This window comes from Nycticebus coucang, chromosome 16, assembly GCF_027406575.1.
Source record: "Nycticebus coucang isolate mNycCou1 chromosome 16, mNycCou1.pri, whole genome shotgun sequence".
Taxonomy (NCBI): domain Eukaryota; kingdom Metazoa; phylum Chordata; class Mammalia; order Primates; family Lorisidae; genus Nycticebus; species Nycticebus coucang.
The window spans coordinates 88,813,549-88,834,793 of record NC_069795.1 but is presented as its reverse complement, the minus strand read 5'-3'; the positions used below and the strand labels follow the sequence as shown (position 1 = coordinate 88,834,793).

The 21,245-nt window shown below is 37.7% G+C and overlaps 1 protein-coding gene across 3 annotated transcripts in view; it reads right to left on the bottom strand.

The window, feature by feature from the left end:
* The window catches only part of EHHADH (enoyl-CoA hydratase and 3-hydroxyacyl CoA dehydrogenase), a 74,413-nt gene extending 53,168 nt beyond the window's left edge, over positions 1-21,245 (bottom strand). The window contains exons 1-2 of one of the 3 annotated variants that reach the window (XM_053565565.1): positions 21,109-21,245; positions 12,962-13,065 (exon numbers count right to left, since the gene is read on the bottom strand). In XM_053565565.1, the coding sequence (XP_053421540.1) occupies positions 12,962-13,065; positions 21,109-21,182 (178 nt within the window). In that variant the 5' untranslated portion in view covers positions 21,183-21,245. Of the gene's footprint in view, positions 1-12,961; positions 13,066-20,581; positions 20,779-21,108 lie in introns of those variants that run through there. The other 2 variants (XM_053565567.1, XM_053565568.1) reach the window with 2 other exon arrangements.

The following is a 21,245-nucleotide window of genomic DNA, read 5'->3' as shown; positions in this document are numbered from 1 at the left end:
CTCACTGGATAAAAGATTTAAACTAAAGACATGAAACTATAAAAATACTTGAAGAAAGTGCAGGGAAAACTCTTGAAGGAATTGGCCTGGGTGAATATTTTATGAGGAGGACTCCCCAGGCAACTGAAGCAGTATCAAAAATACACTACTGGGACCCAATCAAACTAAAAAGCTTCTGCACAGCCAAGAACATAGTAAGTAAAGCAAGCAGACAGCCCTCAGAGTGGGAGAAAATATTTGTAGGTTATACCTCCGATAAAGATCTAATAACCAGAATCCACAGAGAACTCAAACATATTAGCAAGAAAAGAACACGTGATCCCATCTCAGGGTGAGCAAGGAACTTGAAAAGAAACTTCCCTAAAGGAGACAGACGCACGATCTACAAACACATGAAAAAAAGCTCATCATCCTTAATCATCAGAGAAATGCAAATCAAAACTACTTTGAGATATCACCTAACCCCAGTAAGAGTAGCCCACATAACAAAATCCCAAAATCAGAGATGTTGGCATGGATGTGGAGAAAAGGGCACACTTCTACACTGCTGGTGGGAATGCACACTAATACGTTCCTTTTGGAAGGATGTTTGGAGAATACTTGGAGACCTAAAAATAGACCTATTTGATCCTATAATTCCTTTACTAGGTTTATACCCAGAAGACCAAAAATCACAATATAACAAAGACATCTGTACCAGAATGTTTATTGCAGCCCAATTCATAACTGCTAAGTCATGGAAGAAGCCCAAGTGCCCATCAACCCACGAATGGACTAGCAAATTGTGGTACATGTATACCATGGAATATTATGCAGCCTGAAAGAAAGATGGAGACTTTACCTCTTTCATGTTTACATGGATGGAGCTGGAGCATATTCTTCTTAGCAAAGTATCTCAGGAATGGAAGAAAAAGTATCCAATGTACTCTGCCCTACTATGAAGCTAAATTATAGCTTTCACATGATGGCTATAACCCAACTATAGCAGAAGACTATGAGGAAAGGGCCAAGGAAGGGGAAGGGAGAGGGGAGCTTACGGTGGAGGGAGGGAAATGGGTGGGACCACACCTAAGGTGCTTCTTAGAATGGGTACAGGTGAAACTTACTAAAGGCAGAATACAAATGTCTACATACAGTAAGTAAGAAAATGCCATGAAGGCTACGTTGAACAGTTTGATGAGAATATTTCAGATTGAATGAAATATTCAATGAAACCAGCACATTGTACCCCTTGATTGTGCTAATGTACACAGCTATGATTTAATAATAAAAAAAAATAAAAGGAGAAAAAAATGTCTATACTTCCCAAAGCAATATATAATTTTAATGCAATTCCTATCAAAGCTCCATTGTCATATTTTAAAGATCTCAGAAAAATAATACTTCGTTTTATATGGAATCAGAAAAAACCTCGAATAGCCAAAACATTACTCAGAAATAAAAACAAAGCAGGAGGAATCACGCTACCAGACTTGAGACTGTACTATAAATTGATGTGATCAAAACAGCATGGTACTGGCACAAAAACAGAGAAGAAGATGTCTGGAACAGAATAGAGGACCAAGAGATGAATCCAGCTACTTACTGTTATTTGCTCTTTGACAAGCCAATTAAAAACATTCAGTGGGGAAAAGATTCCCTATTTAACAAATGGTGCCGTGTGAACTGGCTGGCGATCTATAAAAGACTGAAACTGGACCCACACCTTTCACCATTAACTAAGATAGACTCTCACTGGATAAAATATTTAAACTTAAGACATGAAACTATAAAAGTGGCTCAGTGAGTGAGGCGCCGGCCCCGTATACCGAGGGTGGTGGGTTCAAACCCAGCCCCGGCCAAACTGCAACCAAAAAATGGCCAGGCGTTGTGGCAGGCGCCTGTAGTCCCAGCTGCTCGGGAGGCTGGGGCAAGAGAATCATGTAGGCCCAAGAGCTAGAGGTTGCTGTGAGTCCTGTGACGTCATGGCTTTCTACCAAAGGCGGTAAAGTGAGACTCTGTCCCTAAAAAAAAAAAAAAAAAAAACAAACAAACAAAAACTCACACAGACCCACATACACACACTCATAGAAATACTGTCACACACATTCACACACAGACACACTCACAAACACACAGACACACTTTCACATACACACACAACACTAAAAAAAAAAAAAATACTTGAAGAACGTGCAGGGAAAACTCTTGAAGTAATTGGCCTGGGTGAATATTTTATGAGGAGGATTCCCCAGGCAATTGAAGCAGTATCAAAAATACATTACTGGGACCTGATCAAACTAAAAAGCTTCTGCACAGCCAAGAACATAGTAAGTAAAGCAAGCAGACAGCCCTCCAAATGGGAGAAAATATTTGCAGGTTATACCTCCGATAAAGGTTTAATAACCAGAATCCACAGAGAACTCAAACGTATTAACAAGAAAAGAACAAGTGATTCCATCTCAGGGTGGGCAAAGGACTTGAAGAGAAACTTCTCTAAAGAAGACAGACGCACAATCTACAGACACATGAAAAAAAGCTCATCATCCTTAATCATCAGAGAAATGCAAATCAAAACTACTTTGAGATATCACCTAACCCCAGTAAGAGTAGCCCACATAACAAAATCCCAAAATCAGAGATGTTGGCGTGGATGTGGAGAAAAGGGCACACTTCTACACTGCTGGTGGGATTGCACACTAATACATTCCTTTTGGAAGGATGTTTGGAGAATACTTAGAGATCTAAACATAGACCTGCCATTCGATCCTATAATTCCTTTACTAGGCATATACCCATAAGACCAAAAATCACAACATAACAAAAACATCTGTACCAGAATGTTTATTGCAGCCCAATTCATAATTGCTAAGTCATGGAAGAAGCCCAAGTGCCCATCGACCCACGAATGGACTAGCAAATTGTGGTACATGTATACCATGGAATATTATGCAGCCTTAAAGAAAGATGGAGTCTTTACCTCTTTCATGCTTACATGGATGGAGCTGGAACATATTCTTCTTAGCACAGTATCTCAAGAATGGAAGAAAAAGTATCCAATGTTCTCAGCCCTAGTATGAAGCTAATTTATAGCTTTCATATGAAGGCTATAACCCAACTATAGCACAAGAATATGGGGAAGGGGCCAAGGGAGGGGAAGGGAGGGGGGAGGTTAGGGTGGAGGGAGGGTAATGGGTAGGGCCACACCTACAGAACATCTTAGAATGTGTACAGGCGAAACCTACTAAATGCAGAATACAAATGTCCACATACAATAACTAAGAAAATGCCACGAAGGCTATGTTGAACAGTTTGATGAGAATATTTCAGATTGTATATGAAACCAGCACATTGTACCCCTTGATTGCACAAATGTACACAGCCATGATTTAACAATTAAAAAAAAAGATAAAACTAAGCAATGGACTCTCACAAAATAAGACGAATAGAATACTACCACACTTGTCAATTATCTCAATAAATGTTAATGGCTTGAATTCCCCACTGAAGAGACATAGATTGGTTGACTGGATTAAAAAACACAAGCCATCCATTTGCTGTCTGCAAGAAACACACCTGGCTTCAAAAGACAAATTAAAGCTCCGAGTCAAGGGTTGGAAGACAATTTTTCAGGCAAATGGAATTCAGAAGAAAAGAGGAGTTGCAATCTTATTTTCAGATACATGTGGATTTAAAGCAACTAAAGTCAAAAAAGACGAAGATGGTCACTTTATATTGGTCAAGGGAAAAATACAACAAGAAGACATTTCAATTCTAAATATCTATGCACCCAATTTAAATGCTCCCAGATTCTTGAAACAGACCTTACTCAGTCTGAGCAATATGATATCTGATAATACCATAATAACAGGGGACCTCAACACTCCTCTTACAGAGCTGGACAGATACTCTAAACAGAAATTAAACAAGGATATAAGAGATTTAAATGAGACCCTAGAACAACTGTGCTTGATAGACACATATAGAACACTCCATCCCAAAGATAAAGAATATACATTCTTCTCATCACCCCATGGAACATTCTCCAAAATTGATCATATCCTGGGATACAAAACAAATATCAAAAGAATTGAAATTTTACCTTGTATCTTCTCAGACCATAAGGCACTAAAGGTGGAACTCAACTCTAACAAAAATGCTCGACACCACCCAAAGGCATGGAAATTAAACAATCTTCTGTTGAATAACAGATGGGTGAAGGAAGAAATAAAACAGGAAATCATTAACTTCCTTGAGCATAACAACAATGAAGACACAAGCTACCAAAACCTGTGGGATACTGCAAAAGCAGTTTTGAGAGGAAAATTCATCGCTTTAGATGCCTACATTCGAAAAACAGAAAGAGAGCACATCAACAATCTCACAAGAGATCTTATGGAATTGGAAAAAGAAGAACAATCTAAGCCTAAACTCAGTAGAAGAACAGAAATATCCAAAATCAAATCAGAGATCAATGAAATTGAAAACAAAAGAATCATTCAGAAAATTAATGAAACAAGGAGTTGGTTTTTTGAAAAAATAAACAAAATAGATAAACCATTGGCCAGACTAATGAGGAATAGAAAAGTAAAATCTCTAGTAACCTCAATCAGAAATGATAAAAGGGAAATAACAACTGATCCCACAGAGATACAAGAGATCATCTCTGAATACTACCAGAAACTCTATGCCCAGAAATTTGACAATGTGAAAGAAATGGATCAATATTTGGAATCACACCCTCTCCCTAGACTCAGCCAGGAAGAAATAGAGCTCCTGAACAGACCAATTTCAAGCACTGAGATCAAAGAAACAATAAAAAATCTTCCAACCAAAAAATGCCCTGGTCCAGATGGCTTCACTCCAGAATTCTATCAAACCTTCAAGGAAGAGCTTATTCCTGTACTGCAGAAATTATTCCAAAAAATTGAGGAAGAAGGAATCTTCCCCAACACATTCTATGAAGCAAACATCACCCTGATACCAAAACCAGGAAAAGACCCAAACAAAAAGGAGAATTTCAGACCAATCTCACTCATGAATATAGACGCAAAAATTCTCAACAAAATCCTAACCAATAGATCACAGCTTATCATCAAAAAAGTCATTCATCATGATCAAGTAGGCTTCATCCCAGGGATGCAAGGCTGGTTTAACATACGCAAGTCTATAAACGTTATCCACCATATTAACAGAGGCAAAAATAAAGATCACATGATCCTCTCAATAGATGCAGAAAAAGCATTTGATAAAATCCAGCATCCTTTTCTAATTAGAACACTGAAGAGTATAGGCATACGTGGCACATTTCTAAAACTGATTGAAGCTATCTATGACAAACCCACAGCCAATATTTTACTGAATGGAGTAAAACTGAAAGCTTTTCCTCTTAGAACTGGAACCAGACAAGGTTGTCCTCTGTCACCTTTACTATTCAACATAGTGCTGCAAGTTCTAGCCAATACCATTAGGCAAGACAAGGAAATAAAGGGAATCCAAATGGGAGCAGAGGAGGTCAAACTCTCCCTCTTTGCTTACAACATGATCTTATACTTAGAGAACCCCAAAGACTCAACCACAAGACTCCTAGAAGTCATCAAAAAATACAGTAATGTTTCAGGATATAAAATCAATGTCCACAAGTCAGTAGCCTTTGTGTACACCAATAACGGTCAAGATGAGAAGCTAATTAAGGACACAACTCCCTTCACCATAGTTTCAAAGAAAATGAAATACCTAGGAGTATACCTAACGAAGGAGGTGAAGGACCTCTATAAAGAAAACTATGAAATCCTCAGAAAGGAAATAGCAGAGGATATTAACAAATGGATGAACATACCATGCTCATGGATGGGAAGAATCAACACTGTTAAAATGTCTATACTTCCCAAAGCAATCTACCTATTCAATGCCATTCCTATCAAAATACCAACATCGTACTTTCAAGATTTGGAAAAAATGATTCTGCATTTTGTATGGAACCGGAAAAAACCCCGTATAGCTAAGGCAGTTCTCTGTAACAAAAATAAAGCTGGGGGCATCAGCATACCAGATTTTAGTCTGTACTACAAAGCCATAGTGCTCAAGACAGCATGGTACTGGCACAAAAACAGAGACATAGACACTTGGAATCGAATTGAAAACCAAGAAATGAAACTAACATCTTACAACCACCTAATCTTTGATAAACCAAACAAGAACATACCTTGGGGGAAAGACTCCCTATTCAATAAATGGTGTTGGGAGAACTGGATGTCTACATGTAAAAGACTGAAACTGGACCCACACCTTTCCCCACTCACAAAAATTGATTCAAGATGGATAAAGGACTTAAATTTAAGGCATGAAACAATAAAAATTCTCCAAGAAAGCATAGGAAAAACACTGGAAGATATTGGCCTGGGGAAAGACTTCATGAAGAAGACTGCCATGGCAATTGCAACAACAACAAAAATAAACAAATGGGACTTCATTAAACTGAAAAGCCTCTGTACAGTTAAGGAGACAATAACCAAAGCAAAGAGACAACCTACACAATGGGAAAGGATATTTGCATATTTTCAATCAGACAAAAGCTTGATAACTAGGATCTATAGAGAACTCAAATTAATCCACATGAAAAAAGCCAACAATCCCATATATCAATGGGCAAGAGACATGAATAGAACTTTCTCTAAAGATGACAGACGAATGGCTAACAAACACATGAAAAAATCTTCATCATCTCTATATATTAGAGAAATGCAAATCAAAACAACCCTGAGATATCATTTAACCCCAGTGAGAATGGCCCACATCACAAAATCTCAAAACTGCAGATGCTGGCGTGGATGTGGAGAGAAGGGAACACTTCTACACTGCTGGTGGGACTGCAAACTAGTACAACCTTTCTGGAAGGAAGTATGGAGAAACCTCAAAGCACTCAAGCTAGACCTCCCATTTGACCCTGCAATCCCATTACTGGGCATCTACCCAGAAGGAAAGAAATCCTTTTATCATAAGGACACTTGTACTAGACTGTTTATTGCAGCTCAATTTACAATCGCCAAAATGTGGAAACAGCCTAAATGCCCACCAACCCAGGAATGGATTAACAAGCTGTGGTATATGTATACCATGGAATACTATTCAGCAATTAAAAAAAAATGGAGACTTTACATCCTTCGTATTAACCTGGATGGACGTGGAAGACATTATTCTTAGTGAAGCATGGAGAAGCATGAATCCTATGTACTCAATTTTGATATGAGGACAATTAATGACAATTATGGTTATGGGGGGGGACAGAAAGAGGGAAGGAGGGAGGGGGGTGGGGCCTTGGTGTGTGTCACACTTTATGGGGGCAAGACATGATTGCAAGAGGGACTTTAACTAACAATTGCAATCAGTGTAACCTGGCTTATTGTACCCTCAATGAATCCCCAACAATTAAAAAAAAAAAAAAAGGAAAAAAAAAAAACCAAAATACAAAAATAAACAATATCATATTCTTTTGGTTAAAAAAAGTAATAAAAATAAAAGTAACATTTATTGCTTTTGATGATAAAAATGGATTATGAAAAATGTGAAAGCTACACAGAGATAAAAATTTAATATTTGGGGGAATTCTTTGTTTTTTCCCCATGCATATATGTATGGATTTGTGAGCTTGAGTAGGATATTTAACTTTTTGGTCTTAATAACTACCTTAAGTGACTGATGAGAGAATTAAATGAAGGCTGTGTTTCCCTATAGCAAATACGTATTTAATATTTAGAGAATACTGTAAGATTTTAAAATATTTTCCTATTTTTACATAACATTTTGCACAGTAATTTTTTTCCTTTAGCATTATCTATTCTTTGACAACTTGAAGCTTAGTATGAGTCTTTAATATTTAAGTAATCATTTCATATTTCATTTTCAGCCTATTCATCTTTTTCTTTTTTTTTGCTACATGATCTGCATCTAACACCAATCCAGGGTTTATACTTTTTTCTCACCAATATATCATATTTAACTCTTTAGTCCAGGGTTTTGTTTTGGTTTTTAGATTTCTTTTGATTCTAGAGAAACAAGATCAATTTTGATCTGAAACCTACCATGCTTGTAGCTTTTGATTAAAGTGGTTTTTCTGGCTCGGCACCTGTAGCTCAAGTGGCAAAGGCACCAGCCACATACACCAGAGCTGGCGGGTTTGAATCCAGCCTGGGCCTGCCAAACAACAATGACAACTACAACCATAAAATAGCCGGGCATTGTGGCGGGCGCCTATAGTCCCAGCTACTTGGGAGGCTGAGGCAAGAGAATTGCTTGAGCCCAGGAATTGGAGGTTGCTATGGGCTGTGATGCCACAGCAATCTACCCAGGGTAACAGCTTGATTCTCTGTCTAAATAAATAAGTAAGTGGTTTTTCATGTAATAACGGAAATTACATTTATTGAATAAATACATCATGCACTCTGTTAAGTAGTTTCATATATTTTCTCATCTAATTTTCATAACACCTAAGTAATATAACAATCCCCATTTTATAGGTAAGGAAGTTAAGGTTTTGAGATGTTAAGTGACTAGTTTCAGACATATGACTAGTAACCAGTAGAGTAGGGATTTGAACTTAGGCAATTTGACTACAAAAAGGCCCGTGTGCTTAAAAGCTATGTTATATTCTTCTACTTAGAGGTTGATAGTATGATTATCCCAATTTTATATAATCCAAGGCATAGACAAGAACATAGTGATTTCACTTTTTAATTAATTCCAGCATATAGAAATCCAATTAGTTTGTGGGTATTGATTTTATCAGCAAAACTGCTAAATTCTAACTGGGCCTGGTGGCTCACACCTATAGTCCTAAACTTTGGAAGGCCAAGGTAGGTGGAATGCCTGAGCTCACAAGTTCAAGACCAGCTTGAGCAAGAGCGAGACCTCGTCTCTAAAAAAATAACAGGGTTGTGGCAGGTGCCTATAGTCCCAGCTTCTTGGGAGGCTGAGGCAAGAGAATCCCTGAGTCCAAGAAATTGGAGGTTGCTGTGAGCTGTGGCACCGTGGTACTCTACCAAGGGCAACTGAGACTGTCTCAAAAAAAAAAAAAAAAAAGAATTGCTATTTTCTATTAATTCTAACAATTTTCTGATAAATTATTTTGATTTTTCTACAAACATTGTTATATCTTCTGAATAATGAAGTTTTGTTTCTTCCTTCACAATTTCACACCTCTTTTTTCTTTGCTAGCCTTACTGGGCTGGCTAGAACCTTGAATACAATGTCAAGTAGAAATGACAAAGGCAATCAGCTTTGTTTTGTTCCTTTCTCAGAAGGAAATCTCTCAATTTGCCATTTTGTTTATGTTCATTGTAGGCTATTCAAAATAGTTATCTTTTTCCTGGTTAAGAAATTTCACTTTTCTCTCTAGTTTACTAAGAATTTGTTTGTTTGGTTTTTTGAGACAGAGTCTAGCTATGTTGCCCACGCTGGTCTTCAACTCCTGGCTTCAAAAGATACTCTTTCCCTAGCCTCCTGAATAGCTGGGATTATAGGTATTTGCCACCACCTAGAAATTTTCTTTTTCTTTCTTTCTTTTCTTTTGGATAAAGGGTCTTTTTCTGTTGCCCTGGTTAAAGTGAAGTGGCATCATCATAAGTCACAGCAAACTCCAACTCTTGGGCTCAAAGGGTTCTCTTGCCTCAGCCTCCCAAGTAGCTGGGATTATACCTGGCTAATTTGTCTATTTTTGTAGAGAAAGGAGTCTCACTCTTGTTCAGGCTGGTCTCAAACTCCTGGCCTCAAGTGATCCTCCTGCCTCAGCCTCCCACAGTGCTAGGATTGCAGGCATAAGTCACCACATCTAACCAGAATATATATTTTTCTATCTCTTGACATAATCATATAATTTTTCTCTTTACTTTTTTAATAGGCTAAATTATGTTGATCTTCTAGTGTTTATCCAATCTGGTATTTCTAGGACAAAAGTGATGCTTACACTTCTTATATATTTTTAGATTCAGTTTCGTAATACCCTAAGATTTTTACATCTATATTTATGAATGAAATTGGCCTATAATTTTGCTTTTCCTTACCGTCCTTGTCAGCGTTTGGTATTAAGGTTATGCAAGCCTCACAAAATAAGCTGGAAAGTGTACTGGGTTAAATAGTGTTCACTCAAACTGTGACTGTCTCCTTATTTGGAAATGAGGTCTTTGCAGTTGTAATCTAGTTAAAATGTGGTCATACTGGATTAGGGTAGGCGTATATGAGACTCTGTCTCAAAACATAAAAAAAGACCTGGGAAATTTGTACACAGATATATGGGGAGAAGGCCATGTGAAGACAGAAGTGAAGATTAAAGTTATGCATCTATAAGCCAAAAATTGCCAGCAACCATAAGAAGCTAGAGGAATAAAGGAAGAATTCTTCCCTAAAGCCTTTGGAGGAAGAATGGCCCTGCTGGGCTGTTGATTACAAACGCCTACTCTCCAGAACTGTAAGAGAATAGATTTCTGTTGTTTTAAGCTATTTTTGGCTCTGTAAAATGTTTGTGTAAAATTGGAATATTTTCCTTGACTTTACTGTAGAGCTTACCAATAAAGTCACCTGGGTGTAGAATTTACTTAATGGGATTTTTGATTACTGATTAAATTTCATTAATGGCTATAGAACTATTTGAATTTTCTATTTCTTCTTGAGTCAAGTTTGGTAAGCTATGTTTTTGTTTTTCTTTTTAGTAGTTCACAGTATCTTCATTTTCTTTTTTAGTGGCTATAGCATCTGCAATGATATCCCTTTTACCATTCCTTGTATGGCTTTTTTCCCTTGATCAATCTCTTTAGAAGTTTGCCAGTTTTATGAGTGTTTTCAAAGAAGCTTTCTTTTTTTGTTTCAGGTTAATGTGAGTAACCAAATAAGTAGGTTACAATATTAACTTTTGACATTATTGTTCTTCATTTAAATGTTTTCTATTTCATTAACTTTTCCTCTTTATTATTTCCTTTCTCCCACTTTATTTGAGTCTATTTTACTGCTTGTTTTGTCGCTTCCTTGATACAGATGCTGAGTTCACTACGTTTCCCACAATGTTTTCTAATATATACTTTTAAAGCTATACATTTCCTGATAAGTTTTACTTAGCTGCATTCCTCTAATTTAATGTTGTTTTCATTGTCATTCAGGTCATTTTTTTTTTCTAAATTCCATGATTTCTGTTTTGACTCATAGGTTATTAAGAAATGAATTTAACTTCCAAACACATAAGAATTTCTAGTTATATTTTTGTCACGGAACTCCAGCTTAATTGCATTGTTGTCAGGGAATATACTCTAAATGAAATTAGATAAGCTTTCATCATCCAATATCTGATTAATTTTTGGCAATGTTCCAAATACATTTCACAAGAATGTGAAAATGTAAATGTAAAATACTGTAATGTATTACAGTATTTTATTCTGTAAAAGTACATTAAATCCCCTAATCTTTTCTAGAAGAATTACTTTTTCTGCCTCTGACCTTTAATTACACTCTTTCTTCTACCTCCTTCTTTATAAAGAAATATCAAGCTCTCCATTACTCTGATCCCTCTTTCCATGCCTCAAAGCCACTATCCTACGTACCCAACCTTAGGTTTCCAAATGGCGAATATACCATTTCATACCTGGTTAATATTTGGCACATTATTTTAATTTCTCTGGCTCAATCTTCTCATCTGTAAATGGGGATTAGAGAATTTGAGGATTAAAAATCCTCAGTAAAAAAAAGTATTGAATGTACTCAGCCCTACTATGAAGCTAATTTATAGCTTTCACATGAAGGCTATAACCCAACTATAGCACAAGAATATGGGGAAAGGGCCAAGGAAGGGGAAGGGAAGGGGGAGGTTAGGGTGGAGGGAGGGTAATGGGTGGGGCCACACCTACGGTGCATCTTAGAATGGGTACAGGCAAAACTTACTAAATGCAGAATACAAATGTCTACATACAATAACTAAGAAAATGCCATGAAGGCTACGTTGAACAGTTTGATGAGAACATTTCAGACCGTATATGAAACCAGCACATTGTACCCCTTGATTGCACTAACGTACACAGCTATTATTTAACAATTAAAAAAAATCCTCAGTAAAGGTATAAAATTACTATTATTTTCATTATCATTAATTAATAATCTAAATAGTACTGGCAGATAATGGGCAAGAGGATTGGTAGTTATAATGATTAATATGTTTATATTTATTAATTGCCATGATTCCAAAATCTGTAAGTTTTTTCGGGTTATCATTAACACATATTAAATTCCTCTGTCTATAGTAAGATTGAATAGATCCTTATATCCACATGACTGTAGTCAGAAAGTATAACATACTCATTTGGGAAAAGAAAAAGTACCACAGATATCATTGAATAAATACCATTTCAGAATACTTATGTTGTATTTTGTCAATATTTTTGCATCTTCACATAATAATCCAATAAAGTAGTGCCATCTTCACTAAGATGGGCAATTATCAGAAGAAAAATGAATTCCATATTAAGACTCTGCATTAATTAAAAGCATTTATTGAACACCTTTGTATACACGCTACACTAGACTCTTACAGATGTATTAACTCATTTAATCTTACAAAACTCTTAAGATAGTTATTGCTATTCCTGTTTAATAGGTAGAGAAATCAAGATTCAAGAGACTAAAGACTTGCCCGAGCTTGTATGGGATCCAGATATTAGAGCAATATGTATGAGCAGGTGTCTCCCAGCAGCGATAACAGCCATCAAGCCTGGAACTAAATTTTCTCCAAAGCCCCAAAGCAATATAAAAGAGATTAAGGCCAAGTCTTCTCCATGTCTCTCTTGTGATTCCTGTCTCATTTCCCACAATGTTTCTCATTTCTACTCAATTTTCCCATATCCGTTAGCCACACTAAGTTACTAGCCACAGGAATAGCTAATGCAATATTGATCTTCATCTGTGGTTGGATTCCAGAAATAGTGGGAGAGAGTTAGACCCGATTTACCTGCAGAGAATTTGCCTTCATTTCCACAAATCACAATAGCTTTTACTGTCTGGTCTTTTTTAGCTTTTTGTAGTCCCTCTTTTATACTGTGGAGTATACCGGCACTAAAAAGAAAAAAAAAATTACAAGAAGCAAATTAGAATGAAATTCCTACCATCTCAGAGTTTCTTCCTTTCTTAAAGATGAAAAATTACACACACACTCTGGATCAAAACCGTCAATACTTATTAAAGCTTTCACTAATTTCTTCAACAAATAATATACACATATGTGTCTACTGTGAATTAAACAATGACTTGACTAAATGAAACTCTTTTACAAAAGTTATTTTCCTGTACTGTGCCTTACTTTTGACCACTTAGAATCACCACTAACCAATTTAAAAACATTATTATACCACCCCTATGCAAGTGAAAGAAGTTATCTTACAAAGACAATTTATCATTGAAGGGAAACGTATCAATAAGATGAGTATTGTAATAAACGTACAAAGACAGTGATGTTTCCATAATGTTTGTGTAAAATTGGAATTGTGTAAATTTCAGAGGGGAATGAAGTTACTTTCCATCTGTCATATAACAAAAACTAAAGGAGAAATTATCTAGGAGCTGTGACTAGTTACCGCAAATATTAATTCCTCTCCGTCTTCTAAGTATTAAAACATCTGGTTTTTAACTGGATTTATAATTGCCCAAATTAAAACTAAATTCTTCAACCTGCTCAATAAGGTCTGCTAAGGCACTACGTTCTGGCCAAAGAGTTAGAAGTCTATTTGGTACATGTAACTTTTGGAAAGAATCGTTAAAGGATTGGGTATGCCTTTCTCGTTCTCTTTTCTCCATAGTCCTGGCAGATATGCAGATGTGATGGCTAAATCAAGCAGCCACCTTGACCTAGAGGTAGAAACCACGTACTGAAGATGGCAGAGCAAAAGATAGAATTGTGGTCCCTGATGACTGTGGAGCAGCCATACCATTCTAGGACACTGCTGTGAAAGAAATTAACTTCTATTATTGAATTCACTATTATTTTGAATTTTCTGTAACTGATAGCCAAAGCTAATACTAAATAATTTAGAGGATAAGGCAAAGTATAGTAGATCTTGCCATGTTTCAGTATATGAGGAACCCATCCACAGAAGAGATAGCTAAAGCCAAGACTGAATGAGTCTGCCAAAGGAAAAGAAAAGAGAGCTGAGGGCAAATCCTCTGTATACACCATTTAATGAGGCGAGAGGCTTGGTACAGGGATTTAGCAACAAAGAAGTCCAAAATCACGAAGGCCAAGAAAGGAAACTTTGCCAGAAGCAGTTCTTAGAAAGTGTCAAGGTGATGGTGAAGGAGAAGAACCTGGGGAAAATGTGAGAAACTGCTGAAAGGAAAAATGACAGAGCGAGAGAGACAGAGCAGATGGCTGAATAGGCCACTCCAGTAAACATCCCCCTGCAGGAACACTAAATTGAACAACTATCCATGCAAGAAAGCACCTTCATAAGAACCAAAAATCAGGTGAGCAGTCACAGTATTTGGTTTTTAACATTATGTCAAGGAAAGGGACACCAAAGAGGGTAAGACTGTCAGTCTTGCACTGTCTATGCCACCTCCCGTCCATCCCCCAGCAGCAGCTAACACCATTGCTGAGTGGAGAGAGAGAGAATCTGTGTGCTTAGGAGAGGGAAGGTGGACTGATTACTGGACTTTGCACTGGAACTTAGTGCTGCCCTGTCACAAGGGAACAAAACCCAGGGCAGAATTCTGTCCATGCCCACAGAGGCAGCATTTAGACTGCATCAGCCAGGGAGCAATCCTCTGCCCCAGTGTAGGAACCTGAGTTCTGGCTAGCTCCACCAACTGATGAAAATGGCCTGAAACTCAGAATAAATATGAAAAGAAGTCAAACCACAAAGACTATACTCCTTGGGTAAGTCTCGAGGCTGTACTGTGCTTGGAGCAATGGACATAGGGTGCACACTGCCCAGTAAAACACTAGCTATGGCCGTCAAGGGAGTTATCTGTGTCATCCCTTCCCCCAACTGCTAGCAGCACAGCTGGGGGAGAAGCTCCTTCCACTTGAGGAAAAGAATGGGAAGAGTACAGCAGACTTTGCCTGGCAACTGGGCCACCAACTCAACCATAGGAACCAGGCAGATTCTTGAAGCTCCCAGTTCCAGGTCTTCAGTCCTGGGCAGAAATTCTAGACCCACCCTGGGCCAGAAGAGAATTTGCTGTCCTGAAAGGCAGGACCTAGTCCTGGCAGGATTCACTCAAGAGCCTACTGACTAGTAAGTCCTTAAACCTCAAATACACATCAAAAATAGCCAGGCAACATCAACCCAGGCCTTGGGCAAGACCAAATATAGTGCTAGCTCCGAGTGTGACCCAGTATAGTCCCAGCTTGGTAGCCACAGGAGTACCTTGTATAACCTCTCCCCCAACTGCAGGCAACTGCATAGGGGAGGAAACTCTTTCTGCGGGAAAGTGAGGGAAGAGAGTGGGAGACTTGGCCTGGTAATCCAGGGAATTTTTTCACCTTATCCAACTCAATGCAAATGAATAACACATACACAGTTCATTTGTGTTGAACTGAGGGACATGTGGAGGCCAACACCAGCAAGCACTTCGCAAGGAGAAACAAGGGTAAGGCCCCCCTCCGACATTCCTGTCTTTCATTGAAATCTCAGGCATGAAAAAATACAGCACAGCAGAAAACTGCAAATCGAGGTAAAGCTTAAAAAACAAGTAGGTTTTTTTTTTAGCTGCATGGCTGAACTCCTAACTCATCATGCTACTGCTCTTCTGTCTTCCATTAGTCTTATCGCTGCTAATATACGATTTAGGGCTGGCACAGTGTGCTGTATCTAGTGAGTATTGTTTTCAGTACTCCTGGTCAGCAATGATTCTTGGCTTTTCCCCAGGTTACTCTATCCCTATTGCACAGCACTTTTAACCCTATGCTCTATCCTACACAACTCAATCCCTATCAAAAGATCAATGACATTCTCTACAGAAATAGAAAAAAATTACTATCACAAAAGACCCAGAATAGCCAAAGCTAACCGGAGCAAAAAGAACAAAACTGAAGGAATCACATTATCTGACTTTAAATTATAATATATAGCTGTAGTAACCAAAACAGCAAAGTACTGACATAAAAACAGACTAATAAGACTAATGGAACAGAAATAAATCCACACATCTATGGGGGCTTTATTTTCAACAAGGGTGCCAAGAACTTTCATTGGGGAAAAGATAGTCTCTGCTGGGAAAACTGGATATCCATATGCAGAAGAGACCCCATCTCTTGCCATATATAAAAACCAAATCAAAATGGATTAAAAACTTAAATTTAAGACCTGAAACTATGAAGCCAGTAGAAGAAAACATTAGGGAAACACTCCAGAACATTGGTCTGGGCAAAGATTTCTTAAGTAATACTAAAAAGCATAAGCAACTAAAGCATAAATGGAAAAATGGGATCACATCAAGCTAAAAAGCTTCTGCACAGCAAAGGAAACCACCAGCAAGCAGAAGAGACAACCCACAGAATGGGAGAAAACATGTGCAAACTACCCATCTGACAAGGAATTAATAATTAGAATATATAAGAAGTTCAAACGCTTCAATTAGGAAAAAAAAATCAAGCTGGTTTAAAAATGGACAAAACATCTGAACAGACATTTCTCAAAAGAACACATACAAATGGCCAGTAGTCAACAGGTATATGAAAAATGCTTACTATCATTAGTTTGCGAAAGGCAAACCAAACCACAATGAGATATCATCTCACCCAGTTAAAGTGGCTTTTATCTAAAAGACAGGCAATAACAAATATTGGCAAGGATGTGGAGAAAGGGGAACCCTCATATACAGTTGGTGGCAATGTAAGTTAGTGCAACCATAACAAAGAACAGCCGGGAGGTTCCTCAAAATACTAAAAATATAACTACCATATGATCCAGCAATCCCACTGCTAAGTATATATCCAAAAGAAAGGAAATCAATATATCAAAAGATATCTGAGGTCGGGGCCTGATAGCTCACGCCTATAATTCTAGCACTCTGGGATTGGGTAGAGGTGGGTAGATTGCTTGAGCTCAGGAGTTTAAGATCTGCCTGAGCAAGAGTGAGACCCTGTGTCTACTAAAAATAGAAAAACTACAGCAATTGTCTGATTTCTTTTCTGAATATATTTATCTTCGTTCGTTCTTTATGAGGTTTTTGTTTCTAGTCCTTATCTTAAACATTGTTATTGTTATTAAATTTGAAGCCTTTTTAATTTTGTGAGGGCAAGAAGTGGAAACCAAATAAACACATGTATATGTAAAAAAATAAAATAAAATAATAGAAAAACTATCTAGGTGTCAAAGTGGGTGCCTGTAGTCTCAGCTACCTGGGTGACTGCGGCAGGGGGATCATTTGAGCCAAAGAGTTTGAGGTGCTGTGAGCTAGGCTGACTCCATAGCTTTCTACCCAGGGTGACAGAGTAAGGCTCTGTCTCAAAAAAAAAAAAGAAAAGATCTGCACTCCCTTGTTTACTGCAGCACATTCACAATAGCCAAGATTTAGAATCAACCTAAATGTCCATCAAGGGATGAATACATAAAGAAAACGTGGTACATACATACAATATTTAATACATATATAGAATGGACTATTACTTGGCCATAAAAAATAATGCTGTCATTTGCAACAACATAGATGAACTAGATGTTAAGTGAAATAAACCAAGCATAGAAAGATAAATTTTGCATGTTATCACTTATATTAAATATGTGGCAGCTAAAAATTAAAACAATTGATCTCATAGAGAGTAGAATGATGGTTACCAGAGGCAGGGAAGGGACAATAAGTGAGGATGGTTAGGTAGAATGAACAACATCTAATATTTGATAGCATGGCAGGGTGACTCTGGTCAATAAATTATCGTATATTTTAAAATAACTAAGAGTGGAATTGGAATGTTCCCTGCACAAAGGAATGATTAATGCTTGAGGTGATGGATACCTAGTACCCTGATTTAATATACATTGTATAACTGTATCAAAACATCACAAATTCTCCATAAATATACACAACTATTATGTATCCATAATAATTAAAAACTAAAAAATAATAGAACCAGATTCCAATCAGTTTTGCCTTTGCAATTCTGAGTATTTGGGGTAAAATTTCTTTAATACACAAAGTGAAAAACAAATCACAACAAACTTCTATAAAGGCCATAGTGTTAAGACCAGCAACAATGAGTTAAAACCTCAGGAAATAAAGGAGATACCAATTCTGATAATGAAAAACAGATTCAGAACCATTATGTAATACTGAGAAGTCCAAAAGTCCTATTTCTACAAAATTAACCAGAATTAGTTTAACCAGTGCCACTCAGGAGAAGACACTGGCTTTTCCTATTTCCCTAACCCCTCCTCTCCTATTTATGTTCTTGTTAATTTTGCAAAATCAAAAACAGGAAAAAAGAAAAATTAAAACTGCTGTAACCAATATAGCTTTATTAGATTCAAGCTGACTGAGAGGGACCGTGGTCTGGTAGTAAGGTAAAGGCCACAGAGGTTAAGAAATTATTTTCTCTCCTTAATACTGTCAGGTGTGAAGAAATGGAGTCTGGAGTAAAGATAACATTTCATGAGTGTTGTCCAAAAGTCTTCAGCTTTTTAGACAAAAGAGATCATTATTTGACAGCTTTCTTTTTTTAAACTAAAGGTCATCACGAAGTTTGTGGCTTGCAAGCACTTTTTCAAACAAAGAAGAGAAAATAGAATATACCCAACAAAATAAAGCATAAGGATAGGTTGTGTGTCATAAAACTTTGTTTTCGGTTTTGTATTCATATGTAAGTGTGCCTCGAGTTAATGTGTAAAACATGAATCTTACTATGTGGATTCCAGTAAAGAAAATGTGTGAGCCCCACCCCTCATGCTTATAATCCCAACACTTTGGGAGGCCAGGGCCGGAGCATTGCTTGAGGCTAGGAATTCAAGACCAGTCTGGGCAATGTAATGAGACTCTGTATCTATAAAAAAAATGAGAACGATTAGCCAGGAGTGATATCCTGTGCCTGTAGTCCCACCTACTTAGGAGGCTGAGCCAAGAAGATTGCTTGACCTCAGGAGTTAAAGGCTGCAGTAAGCAATGATTGCACCACTGCACTCTGGCCTGGGCAAAAGATCAAGACCCTGTCTCAGGGAAAAAAAAAAAAGAAAGAAAGAAAGAAAAAGAAAAGAAAAAAGCCATTGTTCCAGGAGACAGGCCTGGTAATCAAGCATGACCTAGGGCCTGCATTTCTCTGAATGGAAGAAAACATGGCTGGCTAAACTAGCCATAAAGGATTTAAAGTTTTTGTTTGGGGAAGGAAAAAAACTCAAATAAGAATCTTTCGGTGAGCTAGGGAGAGGTGACTCCCAGCATAAAATTAGAATCAGGGAGAGGAAAAGGAAGAAATAGAGAAAAGAAAGAAAAGCATACAGGAAACAAACAAACCCAGGTGTCCCGTTAAACTGGATTAACATCCTGGGAAATACACTTCTACCTAGAAGAAAATAGTTCAGAAGAAGACAGATGGGAAAGGGAAGAGACATGATTGTTCCCATGTGGAGAAAATCTTATTGATGAAGCTGAAGCGATTCTGAGCTGCAAGGACAGTGGGGAGGGCTTTTAACAGGACTAATGATAGACATCATTTAAAAGTAATAGGACTTTTAACAGGAATAATGATAGACATCTGTTAAATGCTGGTTTATAATCTCCAACTCATTTAAACCTCACGACTTTATGAGGTAGATACTCACATTTCTCCTGGAAAGTGGGGAAGGGAGTGGTGGTAGGGAGTGCAAATTAAGTACCAGATACATTTAAAATTGGTATTGGTAGTTACAGATATTAAACTGTGGGGCTTTTTCCCCTAAGGTCTTGATGGGCATAGTTAACCATTATGCAGTAGAATTACAATAACTAGTAATTCTAATCAGTATACAGACCAGTCCAAAATTGATAGGTTATTGTATTACTTACATTGGTTTTGACAAAGAAAAATGTAACAGGCATTTTGGTATTTTTTCCCCTGGGAAAGGCAAGTAAGTGGACATATCCTTGTGTAATTTTATTCCAGCAATTTTTTGTATTATTAAATGTAATAATTCACATTAAAATAAAACTAATATTAAAACTAATGATAAAGTCAAATCTGATGACAGTAGGATAAAAAAATTCTATTAAAATTGGCAGGTCTTTTAAATTTAGTCTCTTTTTTGCTCCACAGTGTATGGTAAGAATTTTGACTAAATATCTGTTTTGTATAAAGGATAAATGATAACCTACAAATCATCTTTTCCACTAATCCTACTCCCTGTAGATAGGGAGTGGCTCTTTGGTGGCTCTTTCCAAAGCTGATGTACAACTACACTTTTTTCCCCAAAGATATGTAAGAACCAGACCAAATTAACTTCATTAATTTTCAAAAAAGCAGCATTGTTCTCACTTTTAAAAGTAATGCTCTAAGTACATACTGCACAAGGAAGGTACCCCACAATTAAATAAAAGATTAAATTGCAGTTTTTCAGGAAATGCTATTTTATATATTTCTTTAGAAAAGGCTATTTAGTAGGCTTACTCTGACACGGATCATCCACGGGAAGACCAAAGCCCCGAACGTTAAACAGATCAGAAGATACGAATTTTGCTTTTCTGGGCCAGGACAAAATTCTTCTTTACTCCCTGGTTTGGCATCAGTGGGGGCCTTACTTTACTTTTTAAAATGTTAAACCATTTTACTGTACAATTACTAAAGCTGTTGACTCTGGCTAACACTGGACTCGATGCCGGAGGGAGAAGTTGGATCAAGGTCCAACACTGAACTAAGTTAAGACCTTTGGAATAGAAAGTTCATGCGAACCCAAAGTTGGAAGCAAACACAAGGGTTCTGCCCAAAATTGCCAAGACAGACCCGGCTGGACTCCAGGTCTCATTTAGTAATTTAAGCTTTAAAAAGAAAGGGGGAAAAAGGCGTTGGCATGTCTGCCACTTGCTAGTTGTTGAATGTGCCGATGTCTCAGTTTAAACCAGCAAGGGAAGGGCACAGCGTCCAGCATCGGCGGGCGAGGCCCCACTGTCCGGGGCTGGAGCGATCGAGCCCTTTACCTGATCGTGTTGACCGGCGGGTTTCGGAGGCGAATCAACGCCAGGTAGTTGTGCAGCCGCGTATACTCAGCCATGTCTCCCCCGGTCACCGAAATCGCCCCTGCCCGTCTCCGCTGGGCGAAGCACTTTCCTGGGCG